The sequence below is a fragment of the Cyprinus carpio genome, chromosome B7, assembly GCF_018340385.1.
Source record: "Cyprinus carpio isolate SPL01 chromosome B7, ASM1834038v1, whole genome shotgun sequence".
In the NCBI taxonomy this organism is placed as follows: Eukaryota; Metazoa; Chordata; class Actinopteri; order Cypriniformes; family Cyprinidae; genus Cyprinus; species Cyprinus carpio.
The window spans coordinates 9,542,911-9,570,895 of record NC_056603.1 but is presented as its reverse complement, the minus strand read 5'-3'; the positions used below and the strand labels follow the sequence as shown (position 1 = coordinate 9,570,895).

Sequence of the window (27,985 nt, the reverse complement as noted above, 5' to 3'; positions counted from 1 at the left end):
TTTTTTTTTTTTTTTTTTACATGTTTTTTTTTTTTTTTTTTTAATGATTTAGGCCTGTAAAAATAAATACATTATGTAATGCACTCGTGTGATACTTTATTATTTTGTATTTGAACTGCCCAGTCTGTTTGTAATACCAATGATTTTCATTTTCTTAGTCCTGGTATAATAAGCTGCATGTCAAATCTAAACAGTCCCATCATGACCCCCTTTAATTAATTTACCAAAAACATTGCTTAATGCATTACTCTAAAGGAGTTGTTAATTTTTTTTAAAAAGGTTTTAGAATTGTTCCAGTGTAGCTTATATAAGTCAGCTCACAGCGCCATTTCATCAAAATCTTCTCCTTTAGCGGCGAGGATCATCTCTTCACTGACTCTGCAAGAAGCCGATGAAAGAAGATGGAAATAAGCTCAAGCTCAACCCACTCGCCACCATCGAAGAGCCCCCGGCAGAGGGAGAGTCTCCCCTGCGGCCACCCGGCTCTTTCTAAACGAGTCAAAAAGTACAGCTATCTTTAAAGCAGTTTTATTTTAGTATCATTGATATACTATTATAGTTCAGATGATTAGAAATGTTGCTTTGGCAACTAGCTGAATGTTATTTGAAATTATTTTTATTTCAATTTATTATGATTTTTGTATTTCAAGTAACAAATACTTTTTTTATGGTATAAGTTACTGTAAGTAACTGTAATAACCAAGCTTCAAAGTGTGGTATCTTTACTTTACTATATTTGCAGGTTATGGCACCACTGTGCCTCTTTCGGATGAGGGCCGTTGTTCTGTATTGTGTACTGTCTAGTGGGAATGCCCTTCACCCTGCTGCTGCTGTCCAGCCTCACTCATGCCCTCCTGCCCTTGGTAACACACACCCCTATTCACAGCCTTCAAGTCTTCTGTGGAGTGTCTAGCAACCTTGCTGCACTGCAGAGTTCTGGCCTTTTGCACAGCGACATTGTTCTTTCTTCTGCCTTCTGGTGCCCTCTGCCTGCAGGAGAATGACTGGAATTACCTGGAGTTGCTGTATTTTTGTTTTATCTCATTTAGCACCACAGGAATTCTTAACTATCTACCCAGCAGGACACAAAGTTGAGCAACACGTCAGTGGCTGGAGTTTGCAACCTCCTGTAAGTTATGTATATTGTAGTGGTTGGGAGTAGAGATATATCCAAGCCTTTAGCTTTTAGTTAGTTAGTCAGTAAAATATTAGAAAAAAGTGGTGGTGGTGGAGATTCTTAGAAAGTTTTATTTTCAAACTTTGAAGTTTTATTTAGAGACCATATTAACTTAAATTTACTTTACTTGGTCTTTAAAGGGTCTTAAAGTCTTAAATCTACTTTTCATAAATTCTTAAGAAACCCTAATTTAGACCCTCTTTTTCCAGGTTACCTGATGGTTGGACTGATTGTGTTTCTTGTGTTTATGGAAAGTTGCTGGGAACTTGTGGGAACACTGAAGCTTGTGCTCAGTGGAGACATGACAGGTGCAGAGGAGGAACCTCATTACACCCACCATTCCACCATCTCCCCTGCTTTCACAGACTTACCTGCCTCTCCAACAATAATAGAGCTGCCACCAGTCTTTGACCTGACACCAATAGCAGCCACCAAAGAAAATATTCCCCATTCACTATAAATATTATATATTTATATTATTATATTATAAATTATTATATTATGAATTATTATAAATATTCCCCCTTCATCTGTGTCAATCCACTTCCACTCCATAACTGATACAATGAAACTGGACATTGTAAGAAGAATAAATTATATCTGAGAATGGTTCCTTTTCTTTAATAATCTTTGGATTGTGAAGAGTCAATACAAAACTTTATTTATTATTTAATCATTCATTCATTCATTCTTTTGAACTTGTTGGATTAAGTGTGCAAAACTTTATTTATTCAATCTTTTAAACTTGTTGGATTAAGAATATCTTTTTTTATTAAGTATGTAAATGCATGATATTTTTGATATTTTATATTTATGGAAATCCTAAAATTTAAATCTACACATATCATACACAAATACAAAACTTTAGTTATTTATTCAATCATATAAAATGTATAGATTTTTATATTACATTATAAACTAGATACTGATTAAAAAAAGAAACAATATTGTATAAGTAGTGAGTGTTTGGACTATATGGGTTTGGATTATATATATATATATAATCCATATATATAATGGTGGTAACTAACAAATAATAATGTTACTACTAATACAACACTAAGATATATTTATATATAAATATATTTATTTCTAATTAATAAGCTAAAATATACACTAAAAAATAAAAACATGGTATAATACCAAAAAAGTTTTGGGTTGGTATGTTTTTGCAGAAAGTCTCTTATGCTCACCAAGCCTTTACTTATTTTACCAAAAGTACAGTAATATTATGAACTATTATTGAAATAAATAATAGTTTAATTTTAAACTTGTAGATTTAAATTAACTGTAAAATATACTTTGAAATGTAATTTATTTCTGTGATGGCTAAGCTGCATTTACTGTCACTTTTGATCAAATTTAATGCAGTACTGACCCCAAGCTTTTGAATAGTAGTGTATAATGACCAAAAAATGACCAAAATGATCATATATTTTTTCAAAGTAGACACCATAGATTACAGCTCAACCAAATGTGCGTGATACATCCTGGGAGTAAAATATTAAAATACTTTTTTCTTTTCAGTTTTTTTTTTCTTCTAAAATTCATCAATTTAAAAAGTAAATACATACATTACAATTTAAGTTCTGTAAAGAAATTCAATACATACACAGTTTATCTTCAAAATCATTTAATGATTCAAAATGTATTTGATGATCAAGATTTTTAAATTCATTCAAGTATGTCAAGTATGCAGCCTATTACAATAAAAATATTCAAATTGAGATGCTCATGTTTCACATGTTCTTCACAGTTGCAGCAGTGAGGGAGCAGGTGTGTGTGTGTGTGTGTCTGCTTGAGTGTATGTGTGTGGGACAGTGACTCAGAATCTGTGCCCAGTGCTGATGGCTCTGCCAGTCTGACATAAACATACTTCACTGGCTCCACCTCTTACTTTGCAATGAGGTCATATTCTTCTATTATGGTCTTCAGTCTTTTACAGTCCAATTCTGCTGTTGCCTAGTTGTGCTGAAGCAGAGGGTGCATTTATGTTCAGTTAATTACTTTTAATGCATAGTTGTGTGTGTGTCTGTGTGTGTGAGACAAAATGTTTTCCTTTAATTGAAAATACCATCATGTTTACTGTATGTAGGTATACTGTTTTGCACTTTCAATTTTTGGCTTTTATAGAAGACAAAAAGCCCAATAACTTTGGTCCCTAAGTATAAACAGAACATTACATAGTATTTTTATTAAAGCACATAACTTCAAAATCTGGTTACATTTATATGTATTAAATGTTGTTTTTACTGAAACGGCTGCTTCTGAGGTCTGTTAATATGGTTAGAAGAGTTGTATGTAGGTCAGGACTGAAGTAAAGTTAGACCCCAAATGCTGGTGCAGTGCTGGGTAACATAACCTCAACCCAATTTTAGTCACTTGAATTAAACAGTAGTTTAATAAGCTGCCCAAAAAATAAAAAATAAAAATAAAAAAACAGGATTATAAATTGCAAACGCATAGGATAAAAATAGGAAATAAGTAAGATTGTTTCCCCTCAAATTATCCTAATGGCAGAACTGCTGACATCTGTTAACAAATGCAGGATACAAGTCCTTGACCGAAAGAGGCATTTCGGGAATTTCCCAGAGGAGTTGAAGAAATTATAAGGGGTTCCCTGCTCATTTACTATGAGGACCATGAAGCATAAACAAAATGTTCCAAAACCTGCTGGCCTTAAACTTTTTAAATCCTCAGCAGGTCAGTACAGAGCTCATTAAATCAAACATTTAACATTTCATTGGCTTTAACACATTAAAAAACATTTTAAATATATTAAAGCCATTTTTTGACACATGCATGTGGTATATACATATGACCTTGTTACCAAAGCGCCTAATGCTTTCACACTGTCATATGAACTTTCATTCAGATTGACAGTTAGCAGGTGTTACATGCATGTCTATTTTTGTCATGCTGGTTTAAATGTTATCTCTGATCATGAACAGATGGGGTAGCTTTGACACAATGTAGTTTTCCACACTAGAAAGTGATGTGTGTTGAAAGGTCATGAAATGTTATCTTCCTGTGAAATAAAGCTCATATTGTTTATTGTTTATATTGTGCTCTTAAAGAATGCAAGATGATAGATTGGACATCTGGAATCTAGGTTTGAGGCAGCTCTTAAATGTATTTTTCTTATTGGTGATAATTGTTTATATCAGTTACTTTGGTTGATCCGTCCACTTTTAGAATTGCCTAATATATATATATATATATACTCAGGGAATATAAAAAATACAATTACAATGTCCCCAAATAAAGTGAGTTTCAAAAATCTGAGACCACAATAAAGATCAATTAAAATTTCCTCAAAATCTAATTTAATTTGATTTAATTTTTGATTTAAACATTTAAAAAAAAAAAAAATTCTGTACTCTTCATAGGTAATTATACGAATGCAAGTAAATCTGTGACACTGATCATATGAATTCCGTTGTTCAGAAGGTCAGATGTTCCTTTTTCCACTGAAGAACAAAATGCTCTTTGGATTATTGTCAAATCATGCTGGAGAACATGCTAACCAGATCTTAATAAATGTTTGATGAAGTTCATGCCAGTTCAGTTGGTGCTTTTATTAAAGGTCATTTCATTCATCAGAAGTGGCACAAACCTGCTGAGAAATTAAGATTGGGTTTTTTCATATAGTTTTTCACTTTGAAACAAGACTCTCCAAAGCTGCATTTTTTGGTCAGAAATAAAATAGTCATATTTTTAAATATTATTACCATTTAAAAGAATGTTTTGGGATTCTTTGATAAATAGAAAGTTTTAGCATTTATTTGAAATAGAAAAATTTCACATTTTTGGTAACAAAACGGTTTACTGACACTTTTGATCAATTTAATTAACCTTTTGAATAGTAGTGTCCATTTTGTAAGCAGTCATTGTTATGGCTGAAATGGTTTAGAGATGAAACTATGTACCAATGGCACTCCGATTTGTTTAGGCTTGTCTTCTTTTAGAACATTTCCTGCAGTTGGTAATTGAGGAGGTCAATGCCACAGGAAAACAGGAAGTACTGAGACCACGACAAGCTCAACTAACAGGAAGTGTACGGCTGTGAGCAGGAACCTTATTCGTGATCCTTAGGTATATATTATGTCTCTCATTTTCCTTTCCCGATCCCTCGATCAATATACTTTTATTCTCCAGAGAGGACATCAGAAGAGAAAATGCTGTAATAAAGGACAAGAGGACAAGTTAACCTCACCAAACATGACCTTTTAGGCTTTTTTGGCTTGCTATATTGGGCGTTTCGGATAGAGGATCTCAGTGGATTTATTTTGGATCTGGTCATGTTTTCTAAAGACTACAACAAAGCATAGCTTCAGAGATTTTTGTCTTGCTTTGCGTGCAGAACTTCTCCTTGGTTTTGGACTTGCCACACCTGCCAAAACGAATCTAAACTCTCATCAGCTGGGGCAAGTTTCAGCCTGTCCAACTCACACTGATCTAGAATCAGCTCCAGGTGCCCATATTAGGATCAAAATGATGCTATGATGTCTACAAAACTGGTTTCAGGTCATAATAAGATAACATAACATCTGCTGCTCAAGCTACCTGCTATTTTAGCCACACCTAACAACATGACTGTACCAAGCAAGAACTAACAGTCGACTGTATTAGTTAGAGAACCAATGTAAAGTAATATCTCACTCTTGTTGACACTAGTCTTTGGTTTCATTCTATTGTTTAAAGCACAGCAAAAAAAAAAAAAAAAAAAAAAAACTGCTTGCAAATAAGGTAATGGTGACCTTTAACCTTTCACAGAGTGCTTTGAATAGACCTGCCAATCTCCATTCACTTCAGCAATACAAACTGCTTCCCGTAAGGTTCTTCCAAGGTAAGAAATATAACTTTGCCATACCCAAAAGGGAAAGATCTGTACTATATATCACATTTTCTTTGTTCCCGATAATATTTTTTACAGTTCATTTTACATGCTGACAATGGTGAGGCATGTTGTCACTTTGTAATTTGTCAATAAACAGCCTTTGTCTCTTTATTCTGTTAAAAAGCAAAACAATCATTAAGCACAAAATGATTCATGAGTGTGAATGAATTCATCAACATCAAAAAAAAAAAAAAAAAAAAAAAAAAAAAATTAATGCCGTAGAAACAATTTACACATAGAAATTGCTAGTACATTTTACTGTTATAAAGAAACAGCAAGTAATACATTGAACTAAATGTGATTTTTTAAGTAGAAATGTACACATAATCTTTATTTACAACTTAAAAAAATAAGTTTACAGTGTGTATAATATTGTTATTAATTATTATATAATATAACAATATACATATATAATATTTGTATAATATAAATAAATATATATATATATATACATACATATATATATATATATATATATATATATATATATATATATATATATATATATATATATATATTGTAATATATAAGTGTAATATAAATAAGTTGCAACTGATACGATAAAAAATTCGGATTTGTTTTTAAATTGTATTTCTATTTATAATAGAATTTTTATTTGCAGGACAGAATTCTCTAGACCTAAGCGAGATGTCTGAATGCTTTAAACTGCTGATAAAGCAAACAGCATTTGTGGACTTTTTTAATCAAAACCTAAGCCCTATTACATAAATATGACTATATCAAAATGGCTACAATATTAATTTTATGAGGACAATAAGGCTATACTTACTATAACACTTTATTGTCTTATTACATTGACTATATAAATATATAAAAAATATAAAAAAAAAACCCTGCATTTCTGTTTTTCCTGGCCATTCCAAGGGTTTGCTGTGCAGGATGTCAGTTCAACCCAAGTGGTTGGTTGTAGCTATGTTTCCTCTGATCTGTCTGCACTTATCTTCTGCAGCCTTCACTTTGACATTTGGAGCATGTGTGAATGAGGCGCGGGGCGCGGAGATCCCGTCCCTGAAACACCGGGGTAGGCGAAGTGACACAGCAATTTCCACGATGCATTTTTAATTAATTCACCAGTCTCTTCTGTGAGGAATTGTCTAATATAAGTGCAGCCATCATGACATCGGTTTGGAAGAGACTTCAGCGCGCTGGCAAAAGAGCGTCGAAGTTTCAGTTTGCCGCGTCCTTTCAAGAACTCACCGTAGAGTGCACCAAGAAGTGGTAAGAAATGCGATTTCTCTTTTCATTGTCATGTTCTGTTCTTGTTGTTACACTCTATCGTATATGTTTAACGTTTCTTTTAAGGTTGACGTAGCTACAGTAACACCGGTTTAGAAAGCGACGCGACGCTATTAAAATAGAACGCATCGCTCTCATTATAAACTACAAAACTTGTGTGGTTGCTGTGTGTAGTGATGGTGTAGTTTACTGTCAGTGTGCTGTGGTTCATGAACGGACAGTATATGAGGGCTTGTTTACTCTGGCAAGCGCATTTCTGTTTGTAGTAGTGGGTTTTGTTATTAGTTCCTCCGCTTATACTTCAGTTTTACTTTCAGTTCTCTCGAGCACATTTATCTTAATAGTTCCACTTGAAGCTTATCTTCAAGGACACTTTCATTAGCAGCTACAGACCAACTTCATTAAGCCCTGTTTATGTGATACTCTTTAATTCTGATGCTGATGGGAGGGTCTTAGAGATGTTGATAAACGAAGCTACTAACCACAGCCATTGATTTCCATTCAGTTATACACATAGCCTTTTATTATAAGTATTTCACTATATCATAAACATATTTGTTCCGTCAAATTTGCTAGCATTTATCTAGATTTCAGCTCTGCACACTCCTTTTCTAAAGTGCAGGAGGTGCATTCTGGGATGTTTTTATTGAAGAAGTGCTTGACTTGTTGAGCACTTGTTGATTGGGGTTTCCTTTGTTTTACTGTCCAACTCATTCATAAAGCATAGCTTCAAGTCAAGTCAAGTGCAGCTTCATTGTCATTCTGCTACATGTGTGGACATGGAACTAAATGTTTGTCTCGCAGGACCATGGTGTTACATAATAATTAAACATATATAAACATACAACAACAAAAGCATAAAACACTTATAAACCTATTCACAGCTAAGCATCTGACTATACATATACTATAAATAGTTGGCTATACATGCACATAATCTGAGAGATTAATTTTTGTATACAAAATTCAAGCGTGGAAGCATTTAGATAAAATGATTTTTAAGAAACATTCAAAAAAAAATCAGTCATGTGTGCCAGACTTCTTATTGGCAGAGTGGCAAATCCATACAGACTTTGCATTAGACACAGACTATGTATGTTGAGGAAGGATATAGAGTTTTAATATCCTTTATTTGTTTAGTTATTAGTTGAGTTCAGTCATTTAAATCTGAAATAATTACAATGCAGTTCTCTCAATAATCCCTTTTAGCAAATAAATGCTTCTGAATTGTAGGCCTTCAATCTTGAAAATGTATTATTTTCCTGACAGTCAACATCATAATGTGCATTATAGCATCATGTGACAGTGATTTTTTTTTTTTTGTGGTAATCGATATTCCATCTAAACAGTGTTAGTAGAAGGATAATAAGTATCCATAGTCTTGTCTTTATCATTAGAGAGTTAAGAGAAACGTGGCTAGCTCAGAAGAATTTGTAGTATGGGGAATGGCTGGACTGATTAAAGAAGTTTGTTATTTTTATTTGTATTCATTTATTTAGTGAAAACTAGGCATCAAGCCTAGAAAGCAGACAGAACTATTACATCCTATGTTGTAGACATGACTTTATTTATTAGCTGAAACATTCACTTTGAGACACTACATTGTTGTTCACTTTGACAACACAACATGGTTAGCTTTTTATACACTATTGTTCAAAAATTTTGTTTTTGAACTCTCTTGCTCATCAAGGCTGCATTTATTTAATCAAAAAATACAATAAAAACAGTAATGTTGTGAAATAGTATTACCATTTAAAATAGTTGCCTGTTTTGTAATATATTAATAATAATTTTTAATTTGTTATGATTTTAATATATTTTAGTGCTTTCAAACGATTAATCGCATTCCAAAATAATTGTTTTTGTTTACATAATATATGTGTGAACTGTGTATAATTATTATGTATATATAAATATATACACATAATATTTGGACATAATAGTTTGACTCCTAACCCTAAGGTTGTGGGTTCGAGTCTCGGGCCGGCAACACTACGACTGAGGTGCCCTTGAGCACCAAACCAACAACTGCTCCCCGGGCGCCGCAGCATAAATGGCTGCCCACTGCTCTGGGTGTGTGTTCACGGTGTGTGTGTGTTCACTGCTGGGTGTGTGCACTTTGGATGGGCTGAGCACGAATTCTGAGTATGGGTCACCATACTTGGCTGTATGTCACTTCACTTCACTTCACTTCACTTCACTTCACTTCACTAAATATACAAACATACAGTATATATTTAGAAAATATTTACATGTATAATTATATTCATGTAATTTATATTATATATAAGTATATTTAATATACAAGCGTAACATATTTTTCTGAAATATATATGTATGCATGTATGTGTATTTATATATATTTAAATAATAAATATACACAGTACACACACACATTATATAATTTATTTTGTATGCAATTATTTGTGATTAATCGTTTTGACAGCACTAATATTAATGCGTAATTTATTCCTGTGATATCTGGAGTCTCAGCATCATTACTCCAGTCTTCATTGTCACATGATCCTTCAGAAATCATATGCTGATTTACAATTATTTATTTATTATTTTTATCAATGTTTAAAACAGTTGTGCCACATTTTTCAGAATTCTAGAACAGCATTTATTTGAAATAGAATTCTTTTGCAAAAATTATAAATGTATTTATTATTTACTTTTGATTAATTTAATGCACCCATGCTAAATACAAGTATTAGTTTCTTTCAAAAATATTTCTGACCCCAAAGCTTTGAACAGTAGTGTATTTCATGGAACATTCTGTAATATTAGCTGATGCTGTGATGATGTCACCTGACTTCTGTGGCCGCTGCGGACCTCTCTGTGGTCCATTGACAGTGTGTCTTGTGTAGTCACATGACTTAACAATGTCTGACCTCAGAACAGCTGTTTGATTCTGTCACTTAAATGACTCGGCTAGTTCTTGAATGTGAAATGTGGTCAGTGTTACAAGACTGTCTACAAGTGAAACATTTTGAATCTCTGGTCGTAGTGTTTAAACTGGGTTATTATTTTACATAATATATATAAAAAGATGTGTAACATTTACTTTTAAGTTTAAACATTGCACCATCTAATACCTCAAATCTAAATAGTTGTTTAAAAGCATAAAATTTGAATCCCTTCTTATGCAGTTTAATAGATGTAGCAGTGTTTCAGCCGCTTTATATCAATGCGTGTACCTTTTCCCAGTCTATTTCTGTGGACCCCATGACTCTGTCACCACGTCGCTTGGCCTCTTGCATCCATTCACGCAGCTGCTGCTGACACTGACCTGCAATATGAGACCCAGAGGCTCACGATTCTCTCTCTCCACCTTCCCTTTCCTTTATTATGACTCAAATGTCACGTTAACATGCGTAGACATAATCTACTGCAATCATTTGGTTTTTCATCAGTTTGAGGAAATTATTTTATAAAAGCACTTCACGTCCTATTTATTTGACTAATCAGCACTTTTCCAGGTGTACTATTGAGTGATAGATGTTACGGGTGGGTTGCATGGGATGCCTGGAAAGGCAAAGCATGTAGCTTATATCCCAAGATTATAAGAACGACTTGCATGATATGAGAGTTGCATAACTGCATAGTCATCTGCATGTATGAATAATAGTGTATTTTTGTACTTTTGTGTTATTACACAGTAAATAACAGTAAATAATAATAAAGGGGAAGTCTTGGCCTAGTGGTTAGAGAGTTTGACTCCTAACCCTAAGGTTGTGGGTTCGAGTCTCGGGACGGCAATACCACAACTGAGGTGACCTTGAGCAATGCACCTAACCCTTAACTGCTCCCCGGGCAGTGTATGGCAGCCCACTGCTCCGGGTGTGTGTTCACGGTGTGTGTGTGTTCACTGCTATGTGTGTGCTTTTGATGGGTTAAATGCATAGCACAAATTCTGAGTATGGGTCACCATACTTGGCTGTATGTAACGTCACTTTTTTTTAAATTGTGTAATTTATGGTAAGAAACGGCAGCTGTGGTTGCCAGAAATACCACAAATATGGAAGTTACATTTTAGGTTTTACTGATTGAACTTAAATATGCAGAAAGATGATGTATATTTTATTAACTGGTAAAATGTTAAACTGCCAGCCTACTGTGTATAGTGTATACAGTTTTTCACTGTATACACTAAGGAAACTTACCATTAACCAATCAACAGGTTTTTCTGTAGCATTTTATAGTCTTTTACCATTAATTTTTTTAGTAGTGCAGACATTGTCAATTTTGTATGTGTTCAAAACAAGCGTTGAAGCATTGCTGTTGAGCATTAACATAAAGGTAATCAGCAAACAGAAAAAGTGGTTAAAAATGAGACATCTGAGCCAAAACCACTTCCACGAGGAAGTGGCATAGTGTATGTAAGTTAAACAGCTGATCTGACCATGTTATTGTAAGGAGAGTCCACACCTTCCATTGAGAGAAGAGAGATCAGTTTGACGTAAACACGCTGGGAAAAGTAGAGCAGGGCTCAGGTTATATTTCCCACAACCACACTTAAGGGAAACCCTCATCACACCCCACTCTGCTAATACTCAGTTACTGAAGCTTACAATTGACTTGCACTACTTATTAACACTAATATGTTTTTATGGTTTGTATAAGGTAATTGCTATTACTATTATTTGATATAGAGGTTGACCGATAAGGGTTTTTCACTGGCTGATGCGATTAATTAAAAAAATGCCAAAAATCGATCAATCGGTCGACCACTAATTAGGTAACAATAATTTCACTTTTAGTATAGAATGAATCCTTTTTGTAGCTTTGTTTAAATAAATGGTGTTTTTGGACTCTGGAGGTTTGAGATGAAAATTACAGTATGTTTTCATAGTAAAGTGAACTCTTTTATCTCAAATTGTTCCTCATGATGTGACCACTTTAATCTAATTATCTTTTTCAACTATATGCTGTGCTTCTCCAGAATGTTAGCATGGACATATTTTAAGATATGTCACATGTGTTGGATATTGACCCATCTGCACTTCATGATGAGTCTCTCAGTTACTTTTTTAAATAGCAGAAACATATTTCGTTCTGCGATTGCTCACATTATGCACAATGTTAGCCTGTTAGAACAGGAACAAATAATTTAACTTGATCTTAAAGAAGCTCCAGCATTCCACGCAATAAAGCCAGCTAATGCTTTCCTGCATGTGGGTCAGATGAGTAACCTAATAACCAAACTGAGTGCGCATGATAGTAGTCCCCTTCTTCATGCTGATGGAGACTAACCTCCTTAAAGCAATTCCCAAGGGAATTTTAGGTGAAAGTCCTAGTTATGTTTTCTGAGTTTCATGAATCGTTTCAAAATTCAGTACATTGTGAAGAGAAATACAGCCTCATGCAATATTACATGCTCTCTAAACAAACTAAATAATAGTACATGTGCTTTCAGTGTGGAACAGGAGCTATGATGTTTTTGTATTGTAATGTGTTATTATATTTTATTTGTCATTCACAGGCAGCCAGACAAACTGCGAGTGGTTTGGACCAGACGAAACAGACGCATCTGCAGCAAGGTAAGAGGAGGATGTGGGTTTTTAGTGTTATTGTTCACACATTTATAGCTTTCAAATACTATATGAAGATGCAGCTGTTATTAGGTTACCTTGACTTTAACTTATCTAGAATTGCTCATCTTATTCATATAGAATTACAGATGTTTTAATAGCTACTGGAATTGTAAAGTTACTAAAGTGAAGCTGTAAGTGCAGAACAGCACATAATAATTTTTTTTTCTCATTTAAGGTTATAATTGGATGGTGTATTGCTGTTTTATACGTTATTATTAATGTGTGATTTTTTTAATGAAGAAATGTGCATGATCGTCATCCAGGCAGTTTTGATGTTAAGACTTTGTTATCATCTTTATTAGCTTCATGGCTGGCAACCAGGTATCAAGAACCCATACAGGGGGACTGTGCTTTGGCAGGTTCCTGAGAGTGTGGACATCACTGTCACTCTTTTTAAGGTGAATATATGATATGATATAAAAAGAAATCAATACATGTACAATACAATTTAAAAGTTTGAGTAAGATTTTATTTATATTTTTGAAAGAAATTAAGTTTTATTTAGCAGTTATGATTTAAATTATTAAATCTTTAATATTGTTCCAAAAAAAAAAAAAAAAAAAAAAAAAAAAAACATATTTCAGATAAATGCCATTCCTTTGAATTCATTGTTCATCATACAATCCTGCAAAAAAAAATTCAGAAAAATTTTAAGCAGCACAACTGTTTTCAACATTAAGCACCAAATCAGCATATTACAATGTTTTCTTGAAGGATCATGTGACACTGAGGACTAATGATGCTGAAAATTCGCTTTACCATCATAGGAATAAATTATGTTTTAAAAAATATTATGAAATAGAAATTAGTTATTTTAGATTGTAAAAACATATCACAGTATTACTGTTTTTACTGTATTTTTTATTAAATAAAGACTTCTTTCAAAAACATTTAAAATTAGCCAACCCCAAACTTTTGAATAGTAGCAGATAATTTGTGATATGGTGCTTGAATATGCAAGTAATAAACTAATAAGGAGTTGTCAACATGAATTTTGACATTTATGTTATATAATTATTAAGTACCTGTACTCCATGTCCACATCAACATTTTTCACTTTCCCTTTAGGATCCAAATACAGATGAATTTGAGGACAAAGACTGGACCTTCATCATAGAGAATGTGAGTCTGTCTACTATGTAATCTCACCCTGTTTATTAAAGCTACTGCTAGCAATTTTAGCTGTTTCCTAACCTCAGCCACAAAAGCATTTCTGTTTTGGTTAAAAAGTATGAGCCACCCCCTGACTCTTTTTCTCCATTTAATAAAGGGCTCTCACAGAAATGGGTCAAGTTTTACATCTTATGTATTAGTCTTGCTCTTTTGCACTATTTTGTTATCAAAAGACAGCCTTTTTGAAAAGCATGTCTTGAATTATGTTGTGATGGCTTCATCGATTTGGCAGTACACTACAGTTTGAAAGTACTGTGCTCTAACATCCACAGGAAACAAAGGGCCACCGAAAGGTTTTAGCATCAGTGGATGTGAACATGAAGAAGTATGCGAGCGTGATCCCGGCTCAGTTTGACCTGACGCTTACACTAAAGCCTCTGTCTGTGAAAGTGTTGGATGCCACACTTAAACTCACCCTGTCCTGTGTCTTCCTGAAGGAGGGCAAAGCTACGTGAGTTCAGATGTTTTCAATGTTCCAGATGTGTTTCTCTAGATCTGTTTAGTGATGTGGAAGCATCAGTCCAAGCAGACAACACATACAGAATCAACTACATTTTATTTACTTTATTGATCTATAGTCTGTTTTTAGTAGGCCTTCAATTATCTTCACCAGTGCTCTATTCTGTGTTGTGCATTCAGTGATGAAGACATGCAAAGTCTGGCGAGTCTGATGAGTTTGAAGCAGTCCGACATTGGAAACCTGGATGACTTCAATGACAGCGATGAAGAGGAGGACAAAAGAATGAGTGCAGCAGTGAAAATGGCCACAGCAGTAATAGGTAATATTGACATATACTCTCAGTCTTAAGTACAAATACTACAAAACTTGAAGCTGAAACCAGAAGATTGGAAACAAGTTTAGAAACAGGCATTTCCTGTTCCTGTATTTGCTTTTTTTTCCCCTGATGCTGTGTGGTTTCCTGGCTTATGAAAATTGAAGTAGATGTAGATAACCTGGTGATTGTTTGCTGTCTTAAGCTGTTTGGCTGTATTGAGTTTATTTCATGTTTGACCCAGTTTAATGCTGTATTTCAGATTTACATTTAGTCATTTAGCAGACACTTTTATCCAAAGCAACTTACAAATGAGGACAATGGAAGCAATCAAAATCAACAAGAGAGCGATGATATGCAAGTGCTATGACAAGTCTCAGTTAGCCTAACGCAGTACACACATAGCAGTTTTTTTTTAAATTATATAATAAATAAAAAGAAAGCAAATATATAGAATACAAAAAGAATAGAGAAGCTAGTGTTATTTTTTTAAAGAATAGAATTAGAATAGAGAGTGGTAAAGTTAGAGGGTTAAATTTAGGTTTGATTTAAAGGAACACTCCACTATTTTTAAAAATGGGCTAATTTTCCAACTCCCCTGGAGTTAAACAGTTGAGTTTTACCATTTTCGAATCCATTCAGCCGATCTCCGGGTTTGGCGGTAGCACTTTTAGCTAAGCTTAGCATAGATCATTGAATCTGATTAGACCGTTAGCATCTCGCTCAAAAATGACCAAAGAGTTTTGATATTTTCCCTATTTAAAACTTGACTCTTCTGTAGTTACATCATGTACTAAAACCGATGGAAAAAGAAAAGTTGTGATTTTCTAGGCCCATATGGCTAGGAACTATACTCTCATTCCGGTGTAATAATAAAGGAATTTTGTTGCCATACCATGGACGCAGCAGGTGCAATGATATTATGCAGCGCCTGAAATTTGCCGGCTGCAACTCTGCTAGGGACTTTTTTCAGGTGCTGCATAATATCATTGCGATATCAGATTCAATGATCTATGCTAAGCTAAGCAAAACAAAACAAAAAAGTAAGCAACAAATACTTAAACTCAAATGGATACCTGGACAATTTTCAATCTGGTTTCCGAATGCATCACAGCACAGACACAGCACTTATTAAGATAATAAATGATATTCGCTTAAATTCTGACTCTGGCAAAAAAAAACAGTCCTGGTATTGCTAGATCTCAGTGCTGCGTTTGACACTGTCGATCGTAACATACGAATAGAGAGACTGGAAAACTGGGTCAGGCTTTCTGGGACAGTACTCAAATGGTTCAGGTCATTCTTAGAAGGGAGAGGTTATTATGTGAGTGTAGGAGAGCATAAGTCTAAGTGGACGTCCATGACATGCGGAGTCCCACAAGGCTCAATTCTTGCACCGCTCTTGTTTAGACTGTATATGCTCCCACTAAGTCAAATAATGAGAAAGAACCAAATTGCCTATCACACTATGCAGATGACACCCAGATTTTCCTAACCTTATCTCCAAATGACTACAGCCCCATTTACTCCCTCTGCCAATGCATTGATGAAATTAACAGTTGGATGTGCCAGAACTTTCTTCAGTTAAACAAGGAAAAGACTGAAGTCATTGCATTAGGAAACAAAGATGAAGTTTTCAAGGTGAATGCATACCTTGACTCTAGGGATCAAACAACCAACAATCAAGTCAGGAATCTTGGTGTGATTCTGGAGACAGACCTTAGTTTCAATAGTCATGTCAAAGCAGTAACTAAATCAGCATACTATCATCTCAAAAACATTGCAAGAATTAGATGTTTTGTTTTCAGTCAAGACTTGGAGAAACTTGTTCATGCCTTTATCACCAGCAGGGTGGACTATTGTAATGGTCTCCTCCCAGTGGCGGACTGGGACAGTAAATCAGGCCGGGAATTTGACTCCACCTCAGGCCACCTCTGTTGGTCCAGTCACCATCACCCAATTCATGTGTCCACCAGACTGCTAAACTTGTAGGCTAACCCTGTTAGTTGATGTATACAGGTAGACTACCATACATAATATGAATGGATAAATAAATAAACCCTCAAAAACTCACTAGGAATCCACCATCTATATCATCTTTCCCTAAATCCCTCTCTCTCTCACTCTGCACATCTAGTTTCTCTGCAAAATGAAATAAGCACTTTCAATAATCTATATTAATTATGCAGCCATCAATTGTATGTCCCCATGATCACAGTCCTACTACTGATGATCTTATAAATCATAAAAGCACATATTGTTCTAAGAGTATAGCCAGCATGTTTAGTTTTGCTTATAGCTTAAACTTTACCTGAAGGTTCGTGCTCTGACTCAAAAGCTGAACTGTCCACCCCGTTTTGTTTAACAGCAGGAGCACTTGGAGCACTGGTGCTACTGTTGCTTCCTTCGTCACCTTCAAAATAAATAAATAAACATTGTAGACTAGACTACATATTGTAGGCTAGAAATGGAAAATCAAAATTTCTGGTCAAATTTGGCACTAAAAAAATACTGTGTCCCCATATGTAAAACAGTGTGCTAGTTTGTCATAAACATGCTCTTTTAAAACTTCTATCATTATATATATTTGTAATTTTTTTTTTTTAGAATAGTTTGTATCTATTGTAAGTCTCTTTGGATGAAAGCGTCCGTCTGCCAAATGATTACGTAAATATAAGGGGTGGAACAGTTCAACTTTTTCACGGTTAGGTTTGTTTCACAGTTTGTGCTATGTTTATGGAAAAACGATACTTTCAAAAAATATATATTTTATCATATTATTAAGAATATTCTAACCACAAGCAACAGCACAAATAAATACAATAGAGTAAATCTACAAATAAAATAAACTGACTTTCAGGTTTTTTTAGGTAGGTATAGCATAGTTTTTAGGTACATAAATTGAATAAAGTAATCAAATGTAAAACAGCATTGCATTTTGGACTACAAATTAAAGATTATTCTTTATTAAAGTTACAAAAGCTTTTCAATCAAGAGCAGTGAGTGATTTCTTTGTTGTTGCTGTTCAATTAATATAAAGACTGTCACTTTAAAAGAATGCATTATTCCAGTGTTCGTATTCGTATTGAACAAGAGTGAATGGTTTGGCCACGGGTTTTTTTTTTCATCGCTGTTGTTGTAATGTCTGGGAAGCCAGAATGTTCATCCATCAACAGAAACATATATTAACTGAACCCTGTTTGTTTTACGTGTTATTTATAGTAAACCATATTACAGATGCTTTGTCAGATTTAAGTTGAACAGCGTTTCCAGCGCGTGCCGAACCGTGTGTGAAAAACCGAACAGTTCGATTTTTTCAGTGAACCATCCCACCCCTAAATATAATGTAAATGTAATGCTGACCGACCTGCTCCCTTACTGGTGAACATGGCTGGGATTTTGCATCAACTTAATGCGTCTGTGGCCAGGCGGGCTTTTCTCTTTTGTATACGTTCCCGCTCTGCTCCTCCTTTGCTTTTACGCTCCGTTTTTTGCACGGTTTTCTAAGATGAAGCCTGCCTCTGGATATAGCCAATTAGGCAGTGCTTCGCTGATGTTGGTCATGTGGTGGTGTCACCACACTGCACAGCGGCAGCCGGCAGGCCAGAATGACCATCAGGCCACCGGGAAATGTACCGGTACTCCCGATGGCCAGTCCACCCCTGTCTCCTCCCCGGCCTTGACAAGAAGACCATTAGACAGGAGCAGCTTATCCAGAACGCTGCTGCCAGAATTCTGACTAAAACCAGAAAATCTGAGTATATCACACCAGTCCTCAGGTCCTTACACTGGCTTCCAGTTACATTTAGGATTGATAGCTTTTAAACGAAGTAGTTCACTTAACTCAATTCACTGAGTAAGCGATCAATATACATACTACTTTTACAAACGACTTCAAAATAAATGCATATATCCTACTTATTACTTACATAAAATGATGGCTTTGAGAAGAAACACATTGGATGCGAGTAAATCCGTAGGTCTTGCACGCAGATGCTAAAAATGGCTCCTTCGTCTGTCCAGTCTGTTCGGTGTTGGCGCGCTTCATTGCACATGTGCCAACTTCGTGGTCATTACAGTGCGCATGCTCCAACCTCCAACCCAACTTGTATGCTTGTTAACTTGCATTTACAAATCGAATTTACAATTAATACTAGGTTGGTCCAACGATTGTTGAACCAACGTCTTTTCACTAGTTAAGCCAACATTTTTGCATTTAATTGTCCAGTTAACTAAAATATAATCATTAGTGTAACTTTTTGTGAGTTGGATTTTTTACAGGAACGAAATACATTGCAGATATGCTCACTGAATATAAACCTAACAGAGCACTCAGATCAGTAGGATCGAGTCAGTTAGAAATACCAAGGGTTCACACAAAACAAGGGGAGTCTGCTTTTAGTTATTCCAACTGCCGCCCACAGTTGGAATCAGCTTCCAGAAGAGATCAGATGTGCTAAAACATTAGCCACTTTTTAATCTAGACTCAAAACTCATCTGTTTAGTTGTGCATTTTTTGAATGAGCACTGTGCAATGTCCGAACTGATTGCACTGTTTTATGTATTCACTGTATTTTATGTAAAAAAAAATTCTATTTTTAACTGTTTTAAATTCATTTTAAATCAATGTTTCAATAATTTTCAAAGTTTTTAAATTCATTTTTTTTACTTTTGTGATTATTATTATTTTTTTCATGATTATTTTACTTTCTTTAATGTAAAGCACTTTGAATTACCATTGTGTATGAAATGTGCTATATAAATAAACTTGACTTGCCTTGACAAAAGTGCTACCGCCAGACCCAGAGATCGGCTGAATGGATTCGAAAACGGTAAAACTCAACTCTAGGGAAGTTGGAAAATGAGCCTATTTTCAAAAATAGTGGAGTGTGCCTTTAAAGGTAGCTTCCATGTGGTTAGCCATGACAAACATAGAATTTGACAATATTATCTCTCAGTCACGTTGTAAATTTGTTTATTTATTTATTTATTTTTGGTATTTTTTTCTCAACTGCTGTCTTGCTTTCTTTTTCATTCTTTGTCTGTGGCTCTATTCTTCCTGCATGTGGTCAGCTCCTCTTCCTCCTGCTAGGAGAATACATGACAAAGCCTGGAGACCTGCTGTAGACGCAGGTCCCTCTAACCCAGGTAGATTACTGAATGCTTTGGCTTCTTTTTCCACTCTCTTTCTTCCCTTAACACTGAAATTAACATTTTATTTATATTGCTAATATTCAAATGTATTTGTATTCAAAAAATTATACTGCTCAATTTGTATCATGTTGGTCTTAGGTTGGTAAATACTTGCATCAAAATTGTGGGACACTTATTAAGAAATTTTGATGGTCATACTTGGCACTGTGATCGGCTGATATTTATTAATTTGCATTATTTGTTTTTCAGTGAGCCATAGCAAAATGCACCAATGTATAAATAATGCACTTGGACATTTTAGTTCAATAATATTTATTACAGTATGTATGATTATATTAATTTATCTGTTTGTATATATTCTAAATTTACATATGCATACTGTATATATGTATATGTATTAAGAAAATTTTTTGCATTCTTGCATGATTAAATTCTATATATATATATATATATATATATATATATATATATAATAAAATATAAATACATATAATAATAATAATAAATATATATATATATATATATATATATATATATATATATTATATATATATATATATATATATATATCTATATCTGTGTGTGTTTGTGTGTGTGTATGTGTGTGAAAATGTGTGTGTGTGTGTGTGTGTGTGTGTGTGTGTGTGTGTGTATAAATATAAAAAAAATACATATTTATTGTATTATTTTATTTATTTCTTACTGTGTATATTTTATATTTATATTATTTTATACATAAACCATGGATATTTTGGTGCACATTTGGTGTGTTCACCCCTGTTATTATTATTGTTATTATGCACTCAAGTGTAAATTACTTTAGTTGTGCAAATTGAGCATAATGTTACTACTTAAACTTGTGGAAACATCTAAAACATAAACCCAGAAATTTAATAGTAGAGATCATGAATATCACAAAAAAACATTTTCACACACATATATAAATAGAATATATAATTGTTTCACTTCTTCATTTTGTACTAGAAATAAGATCAAAAGTAATGCACTTTCTAACTCGTGTTGAGAGTGTATTTGGATAGACTGGATTTTTTGGAATGTTTTGTATCGGTCAGAAAGTGGGTGAAATTGCATAATGCATTCCCATGACCTCAGCATACCAGTGGTCATAAGTTTGTGTGTGAGAGAGTTTATCTGAGATCTGCATCTCTTCCTGGTTTCATTTTCTTCTCTTCTAAATTATTCCCTGCTCATTTCAGTTCCTCTTTATCTCTCTGCATTTTTTGTCTGCTACCTGTCAACTCTTCTTTAGTAAATACACCTCCACTCTAACTTCGTCTGTTTTTGTCTGTTCCTCTCCATGATCATCATCATTTCTCTCAGCTCATTCTGAACCAGAGCGGATGAGCTGTTCCTTCACTACACCTAATGTTCCACTCCAGTACCGCCCCCTGTCATACACCGCTCTTGAACCGTCTGCCCCGCCCCTCTCCACTTCCTGTATCCAACTCCCCCGTGCTGCCGGTAGCGACCCGCAGGCACGCCCCTCCCCGTACGCCTTCACTATACCTGCATTTGCACGTGCTCATCCACCTGCCTTGCCCAAAATCTTCCAGCCGCCATCCGGCTCAGGTACAAACACTCATCCACCCGGTGCAATGCAGCAGATCACCACAGAGTTGTGCTGGTCTCCATCTGCTGCACTGTGTACATGTCCATACCTCATAGATCATCCACAAACTCACTCTTCTGTGCTATTACTTATACAGAAACGTACTTGTACTTTTACGTACTTGTACTTGTGAAGTAATAGTGCTATGGAAGCCCATTTCTTGCTTAAAGAAAACAAAGCAAAATTATTATTATTAAAAATATGATTAAAAAAAAATATATATATATATATATATATATATATAGATATATATAAATATAATTTTTTTTGAAAGAGACTTATGCTCAAGGCTGCATTTATTATTTTTGATTAAAAAAACTGTGATAACAATAATACTATGAAACATTCAAATTCAAATTTTGTTTTAATATATTTTAAAATGTAATTCATTCCATTGTTCCATTGCTTAATCTTTTGTAACATAAATGTATTCACATTTAATAAATACATTTATAATGCTACAAAAGATTTCTATTATAATTATGAGAAGAAAAGTTTAATAAGCAGCAAATCAGCATATTAGCATGATTTCTGAAATATCATGTCATTTTTTATAAATATAATCCCCTAGCTGAATACAATAAACTTAGGGTAACACTTTACTTAAAGCCTTTATGTATAATGCATTTTAAAAGTCATTTTAATGCATTAATTATGCCTTGTAATTCACCTTATAATGCATTGTACAATCACATGAATAATTGTAATCACAGTTAATACATTATAGCACTTAACAATTCATTGTTACACTATGCATTTTAAATTTGGTTATAATTATTGACGACAAGATATAAGGTATTACAATGCACATTATGAATAATTATGATGCATTATACCCTTTAATAACCCTTTATAATGCATTATACATAAAGGCTTTAAGTAAAGTCACCCCAAACTTTTGAATAGTAGTGTATTTCATAAACTGACTATATATCTTGCAATTGCGCACAGTTTGACTTTCTGCCTCACATTTGGACTATTTTAAACTAAATTTGTTATATTCATGCTGAATATCTGCATGACATTACTGAATGAATATTTGCATGAAATTCTGAGACAGCTATTTTTAAATAATGTAGTTTAAGAGATATAATCAAGAAATTAATTAGAAATGATTGTTTCTGGCAGTAAGGTCTGCAGAGTTATTGTGTGGGACTTTTGTAGAATATTTTTTTCTTTAAACGTACTTCACTTCTAGATTCATTAAAAGGAATCTTAATTGACTAACTTTACCTTAAAAACAACCGATGAGTGTTAAGGCTGCTGTTTAAGAAAATAACAGCCTGACCACCATAGTAACTGTTGTAGCGCCCTGTGAATTTGTTGATCAAACAGCTATATATCCAGCCCCTGACTTTTACCATTCTTGCCCTGTCACAACTTGATCTAATGAACCTTATTTACCTCAATCTAATGAGTGTTTTTGCCTCCTTTTAAACACACACATCAACAGATTTACCAAAAGCTGTAGCTTTACTCTCTATTTTCTGTTATTTTTTTCTCCTCTCTAACTCTTATCATGCTATAAATTTTCCTTCTTCCCTTAGTTGCTGTATCTGTCACTCAAAAGCCGTCTGGAGGTCTTGCTAGGTCTGAGTTATTGGAGAGCAGTCGCTCTGCTGAGGGCGGTGCAGTTCCTCCCCAAAGGCCTCTCTCTTTTCTTCCTGGGACTAGCACACCTTTCTCGCTTTCCTCTGCTCAGTCCTCCTCGTCCCCTCAGCAGACTCCTCTGCCTGATATAACCCAGAAAGGTAATGAGTAAGTCAGTAAAGATATAGCTTGTAAATAGTTGAATTGTAGCCTGCATTAACTGTGTAATGTATTTTTGCTTATTTGATATTTGCATATCTTTCATTTTTACCTGTCCTGTTGCTGCTTCACCTTGCTTTTATTCTGTCTTTTCTTCATTCTTCTCTTTTCTATCTCATCGTTTTCTCCCTTGACTTAGCCACCCATTCTGTTGCTCGTAGCAAGACCTGGAGGCCTCAGAGTTTTCCCTCTTCACACTCCTCTCCTTCTGATTTCCACCCCTCCTCCTTTGAGTTTGGCTCCTCCCCTCAAGGCACAATGACTTTACCTGCACCACGGCCCTCAAAAGTCTATCGCGCCTCATTGGCTGAGCCAGGCTCTGCTCTTACAAAGCCTTCAAGCATGCCCTCTGCCACTGAGACAGGTACATGGGGCAGATGTTCATTTTTAACCATTTTAATTTGTTTAATTAGAACCACAAATTTATGTTCAGTACCCAGCTTTCTAAAAATGATTTGGAGGTCTTAAAGAGCTATAAAGTCACCGTGACAGACCCTATGAAAGAGTTTTAATGTTTGGTAGCTTTAAGTCTGTTCATATACTTGTCTACTCCTAAAAGTTGACCAAATTTGACCAGATAGATTACTGTTCAGAAGTTTGGCATTGGTAAGATTTGTTTGTTTAAGTCTATCACCACCAAGGCTGCATTTATTTGATCAAAAATACAGTAAAGTAATAACAGTAATAGTAATAATAATATTGTAGTTTTCCATTTCAATATATTTTAAAATGCAATTTATTCCTGTGATGCAACGCTTAATTTTCAGCATCATTACTCCAGTCTTCAGTGTCACATGATCCTTCACAAATCATTCTGATATGCTGATTAACCTGCTCAAGAAATATTAATATCAGTGTTAAAAACCATTATATTTTTTGTGGACATCGGGATGCTTTTTTTTTCAGGATTCTTTTATGAATAGAAAGTTCAAAAGAACAGGATTTATTTGAAATCTAAATGTTTTGTAACATTTTAAAGGTCTTTACTGTCACGTTTGAGAAATTTTTATTCACCTTTCTGAATGAAGGTATTAGTTTCTTAAATAAAAGAATCTTTCTAACCCCAAACTTTTGGAATAAAATATATAATTTGTATGTTATGGAAAGATTAACCAAAACATTGGTGACTCTCTAGAATATCAATATCCCATACCCTAAATTATAATTGACAATAGCATGTAGCAAATGGCTGTGGCATAAAAGATTTTAATAAAATAAATAAATAAATAAAAATTCCCTTGTTCTCATGTTACGTTTTTTCAAACATATTTGCAAATCTATACTAATCATACCTTTTTGTTTTTTTTCTTCTTCTTTCTTCCCCGTAAACACTGTCTACTTATCATACATGCACTCTGTCATTATTTACTATGGTTAACTCCAGCATCTTGGCAAAAAGAGTGGAGGCCTCCCAAGCTGCACCCTACTCTGTGTCCTGCTCCCCTTACCTCTCCAGAACACATTAAACAAGAGTGTCATCCAGCCTCAGTGACCTCATCTCTACCTGCACAAACCTCTCCCCTAATGTATGTCCCCCTTCCTGCAATATCTTCATCCCATGTGCTTCCACAACCAATGGTAACATCTCCCAGTGTGGTTCCTTCCTCTGAGATGCCCATCATTGAGTCAGTCCTTACTTCTTGCTCACAAACCCTGTCAGCTGCCATCCTTTCTCCTGCTCCAGCATCACTGGTTTCTCCCTCCATTGCTCCTGCTGCTTCATCTAGTTCTCAGTCCACCCCGTATCCATGTGTTTCTACTCTCTTGTCATCTCCTCATCTCACTCTTTCTGATGCTCCTCTAAGTTCCACTTCTGATGTTGGTCCTGTGGTCACTGCACCTGTTGTTGCCGAGTCAGGTAGAGAGCAAACACTCTAGGATAACTGTATTCTAAACCTGTTTGCATGTGTTAAACTAATGAAATGATTAGTTTTCATCTGTTGAGTTTAAGATTAAAAAAAAAAATCATGCATTGTTATAGGGTTTTGGATGCCTTTTCAATGGAGCATGAATATTGTGAAATTTCTAATCCTCGTTGTCTGAATCGACCATGCCTCAATTTTTAAAGGGATAATTCATCCAAAAATGAAAATTGTCATCATTTACTTACCCTCATGATGTTCCAAAACTGCTGGCTTTTGAAAAATAGCATTTGGAAGTAAAATAATGATAAATGTCACTTTGCAACATAGACTCATGTAATTGAACAGAATTAAAGCAACACTGAAATTTCACATTACAATTATTATTAAGCTGCTTTGAAACAATCTGTATTGTATAAGACGCCATTAAAATAAATGTAATTTCATTAAATTTAAATGCATTTTAAAGGAACAGTTGACCCAAAAATGAAAATGTGTTGAATATTTACTCACCCTCAGGCCATCCATTATGTAGATGAGTTTGTTTCTTCATCGGAACAGATTTGGAGAAATTTAACATAACATCACTTGCTAACCAAAGCATCCTCTGCAGTGAATGGGTGCCGTCAGAATGAGACTCCAAACAGCTAATAAAAACATCACAATAATCCACAAGCAATCCACAAGACTCCAGTACATCAATTAATATCTTGAGTGAAAATCTGTTTATTTGCAAGAAACAAATCCATTATTTTAACTTCAAATTGTTGTTTCTGGCTAAAAAAAATTCCTGTATTCATAATATTGAATCTGAATTGAGTATGAATCTTGTCTGAATCAGGAGAGAAATATGCACAGATCAAGCATCGTTTACAAGCGGAAACAGTTATAAACAAATATGGATTTTGATGTGAGAGGACAAAAGTGGATGGACTTTTTCACTGGAGGAAGTGTTATTATTGATTTTGACCAGAAGCAATGGTTTAAAGTTAAAACACCTTAAATATGGATTTGTTTCTTACAGGCACACACATTTTTGCTTCATAAGACATTAATTGATGTACTGGAATCATATGGGTTACTTGTGGATTATTGTGATGTTTTTTTCAGCTTTTTGGACTCTCATTCTGACGGGACCAATTCACTGCAGAGGATCCTTTGATGCTGGCCTTAACCTTTATCTGTGCTTCATTCTCATACTGTGTGTATTTGCTGTGGAGTATGTGTGTTGTACATTGAGTAGATAACAGAGAACTGATTTTAAAATTGATGCTAAATTTCTCCAAATCTGTTCTGATGAAGAAAAAAACTCATCTACATCTTGGATGGCCTATTTCTTTTTTTTTTTTTCTTTTTTTTTTAGGTGAACTATTCCTTTAAGCTGTGTACGTATTTTGAACAGAAAAATTTCACATGCATTTTATTATTAAAAATTCAGCAATCGATATTCACATTCCAAGGTTAATTTCCAAAATATTATATATATATATATATATATATATATATATATATATATATATATATATATATATATATATATATATATATATAAAGACATGCCTCCTTCAATTTTCAACAGACAGTTTTCAATCATTTTATTTTACTTTACAAATTTGCTTCTGTATTTGTACATTCAGTGGATATGTTGCACATCCGGTTACTGTAGGCAATAAATCTCCATCTGCTTTAAGTCAACTTCACCAGTAGGTTTTGCTTTAAAGACGTGTCATTAATTTACTTCCATATGAACCTGAATAAAAGTAAATGAATTGTCATTTTTGGGTGAACCTAAAACCTTTAAATGGTTTCCTCTCTGCACTCATCTCCTCATCCTTTCCTCATCCTTATCATTCTCTCCTTTTTCTGTCATCTTCCATTCTCATCTGGTTAATGTCGACCTCAGAGCCTCTCCCAGAGGTCCAGACATCTGAATGGAGGCATCAGGTTGTGCCCACAGTGGTTAGACCTAATGTGCGCAGACCAGTAGCCCCTCTTCCTGTTAATGCCCCTACCTCTCCATTCTCTTCCTCTCCTTTCATTCTTCCTCCACCCTCATCCATGATCCCTGACCCCCACATTTATGCCCAAGCGTCCACTGTGGCCCCTGTTATTGCATCCATTTCAGTCCCTTCCATTGACACACTCACAGGTACATATGCTGGCCTGAACCTTTATCTGTGCTTCATTCTCATTCTGTGTTTGTTTGCTGTGAATATGTGTGTTGTACATTGAGTAGATAACAGAGAACTGTTTTTAAATGTTTTGAGCTAGTGAGATCTGTTTTAGATTACACTCCAACATTTCTTGCATAGTAGTACAGTGTTGGAAAACCAAACATTCCATTCTTCCCAGTGGACTGATCCATCATAACTATAAAACTGTTCAGTATTTCTAACTCACTGTTTTTGAAACTTCTCTTAAGACAGCATTATATTAAATAATTTTTTTTTTTGAATTGGAGATTATCAACAACAATCAGAAAACACATTATTTGCAAATTATTTTGTAAATCATATATTACATTATGTTACGCCCCCTGGAGGACACATGAATGAAACTACTTGTCAAAAACAAACTGTTAATATAAAATATACTATTGTTTAAACAAGGTTGGTAAGTTATTTATGTATTTAGTTTGTTGCTCAATAAACAT

At 34.4% G+C, this 27,985-nt stretch overlaps 1 protein-coding gene across 12 annotated transcripts in view; it reads left to right on the top strand.

Annotated features, from left to right (window-relative positions):
- Positions 1 to 7,016: 7,016 nt before the first annotated feature.
- The window catches only part of ehbp1l1a (EH domain binding protein 1-like 1a), a 37,470-nt gene continuing 16,501 nt past the window's right edge, over positions 7,017 to 27,985 (top strand). For 4 of the 12 annotated variants that reach the window (XM_042727114.1, XM_042727124.1, XM_042727123.1 and 1 more), the window contains exons 1-12: positions 7,017 to 7,316; positions 12,820 to 12,877; positions 13,234 to 13,329; positions 14,000 to 14,053; positions 14,377 to 14,555; positions 14,744 to 14,883; positions 19,951 to 20,025; positions 21,373 to 21,621; positions 23,209 to 23,412; positions 23,610 to 23,834; positions 24,855 to 25,328; positions 27,236 to 27,481. In XM_042727114.1, the coding sequence (XP_042583048.1) occupies positions 7,213 to 7,316; positions 12,820 to 12,877; positions 13,234 to 13,329; positions 14,000 to 14,053; positions 14,377 to 14,555; positions 14,744 to 14,883; positions 19,951 to 20,025; positions 21,373 to 21,621; positions 23,209 to 23,412; positions 23,610 to 23,834; positions 24,855 to 25,328; positions 27,236 to 27,481 (2,104 nt within the window). In that variant the 5' untranslated portion in view covers positions 7,017 to 7,212. The remainder of the gene's footprint in view (positions 7,317 to 12,819; positions 12,878 to 13,233; positions 13,330 to 13,999; positions 14,054 to 14,376; positions 14,556 to 14,743; positions 14,884 to 19,950; positions 20,026 to 21,372; positions 21,622 to 23,208; positions 23,413 to 23,609; positions 23,835 to 24,854; positions 25,329 to 27,235; positions 27,482 to 27,985) is intronic. The other 8 variants (XM_042727121.1, XM_042727122.1, XM_042727115.1 and 5 more) reach the window with 8 other exon arrangements.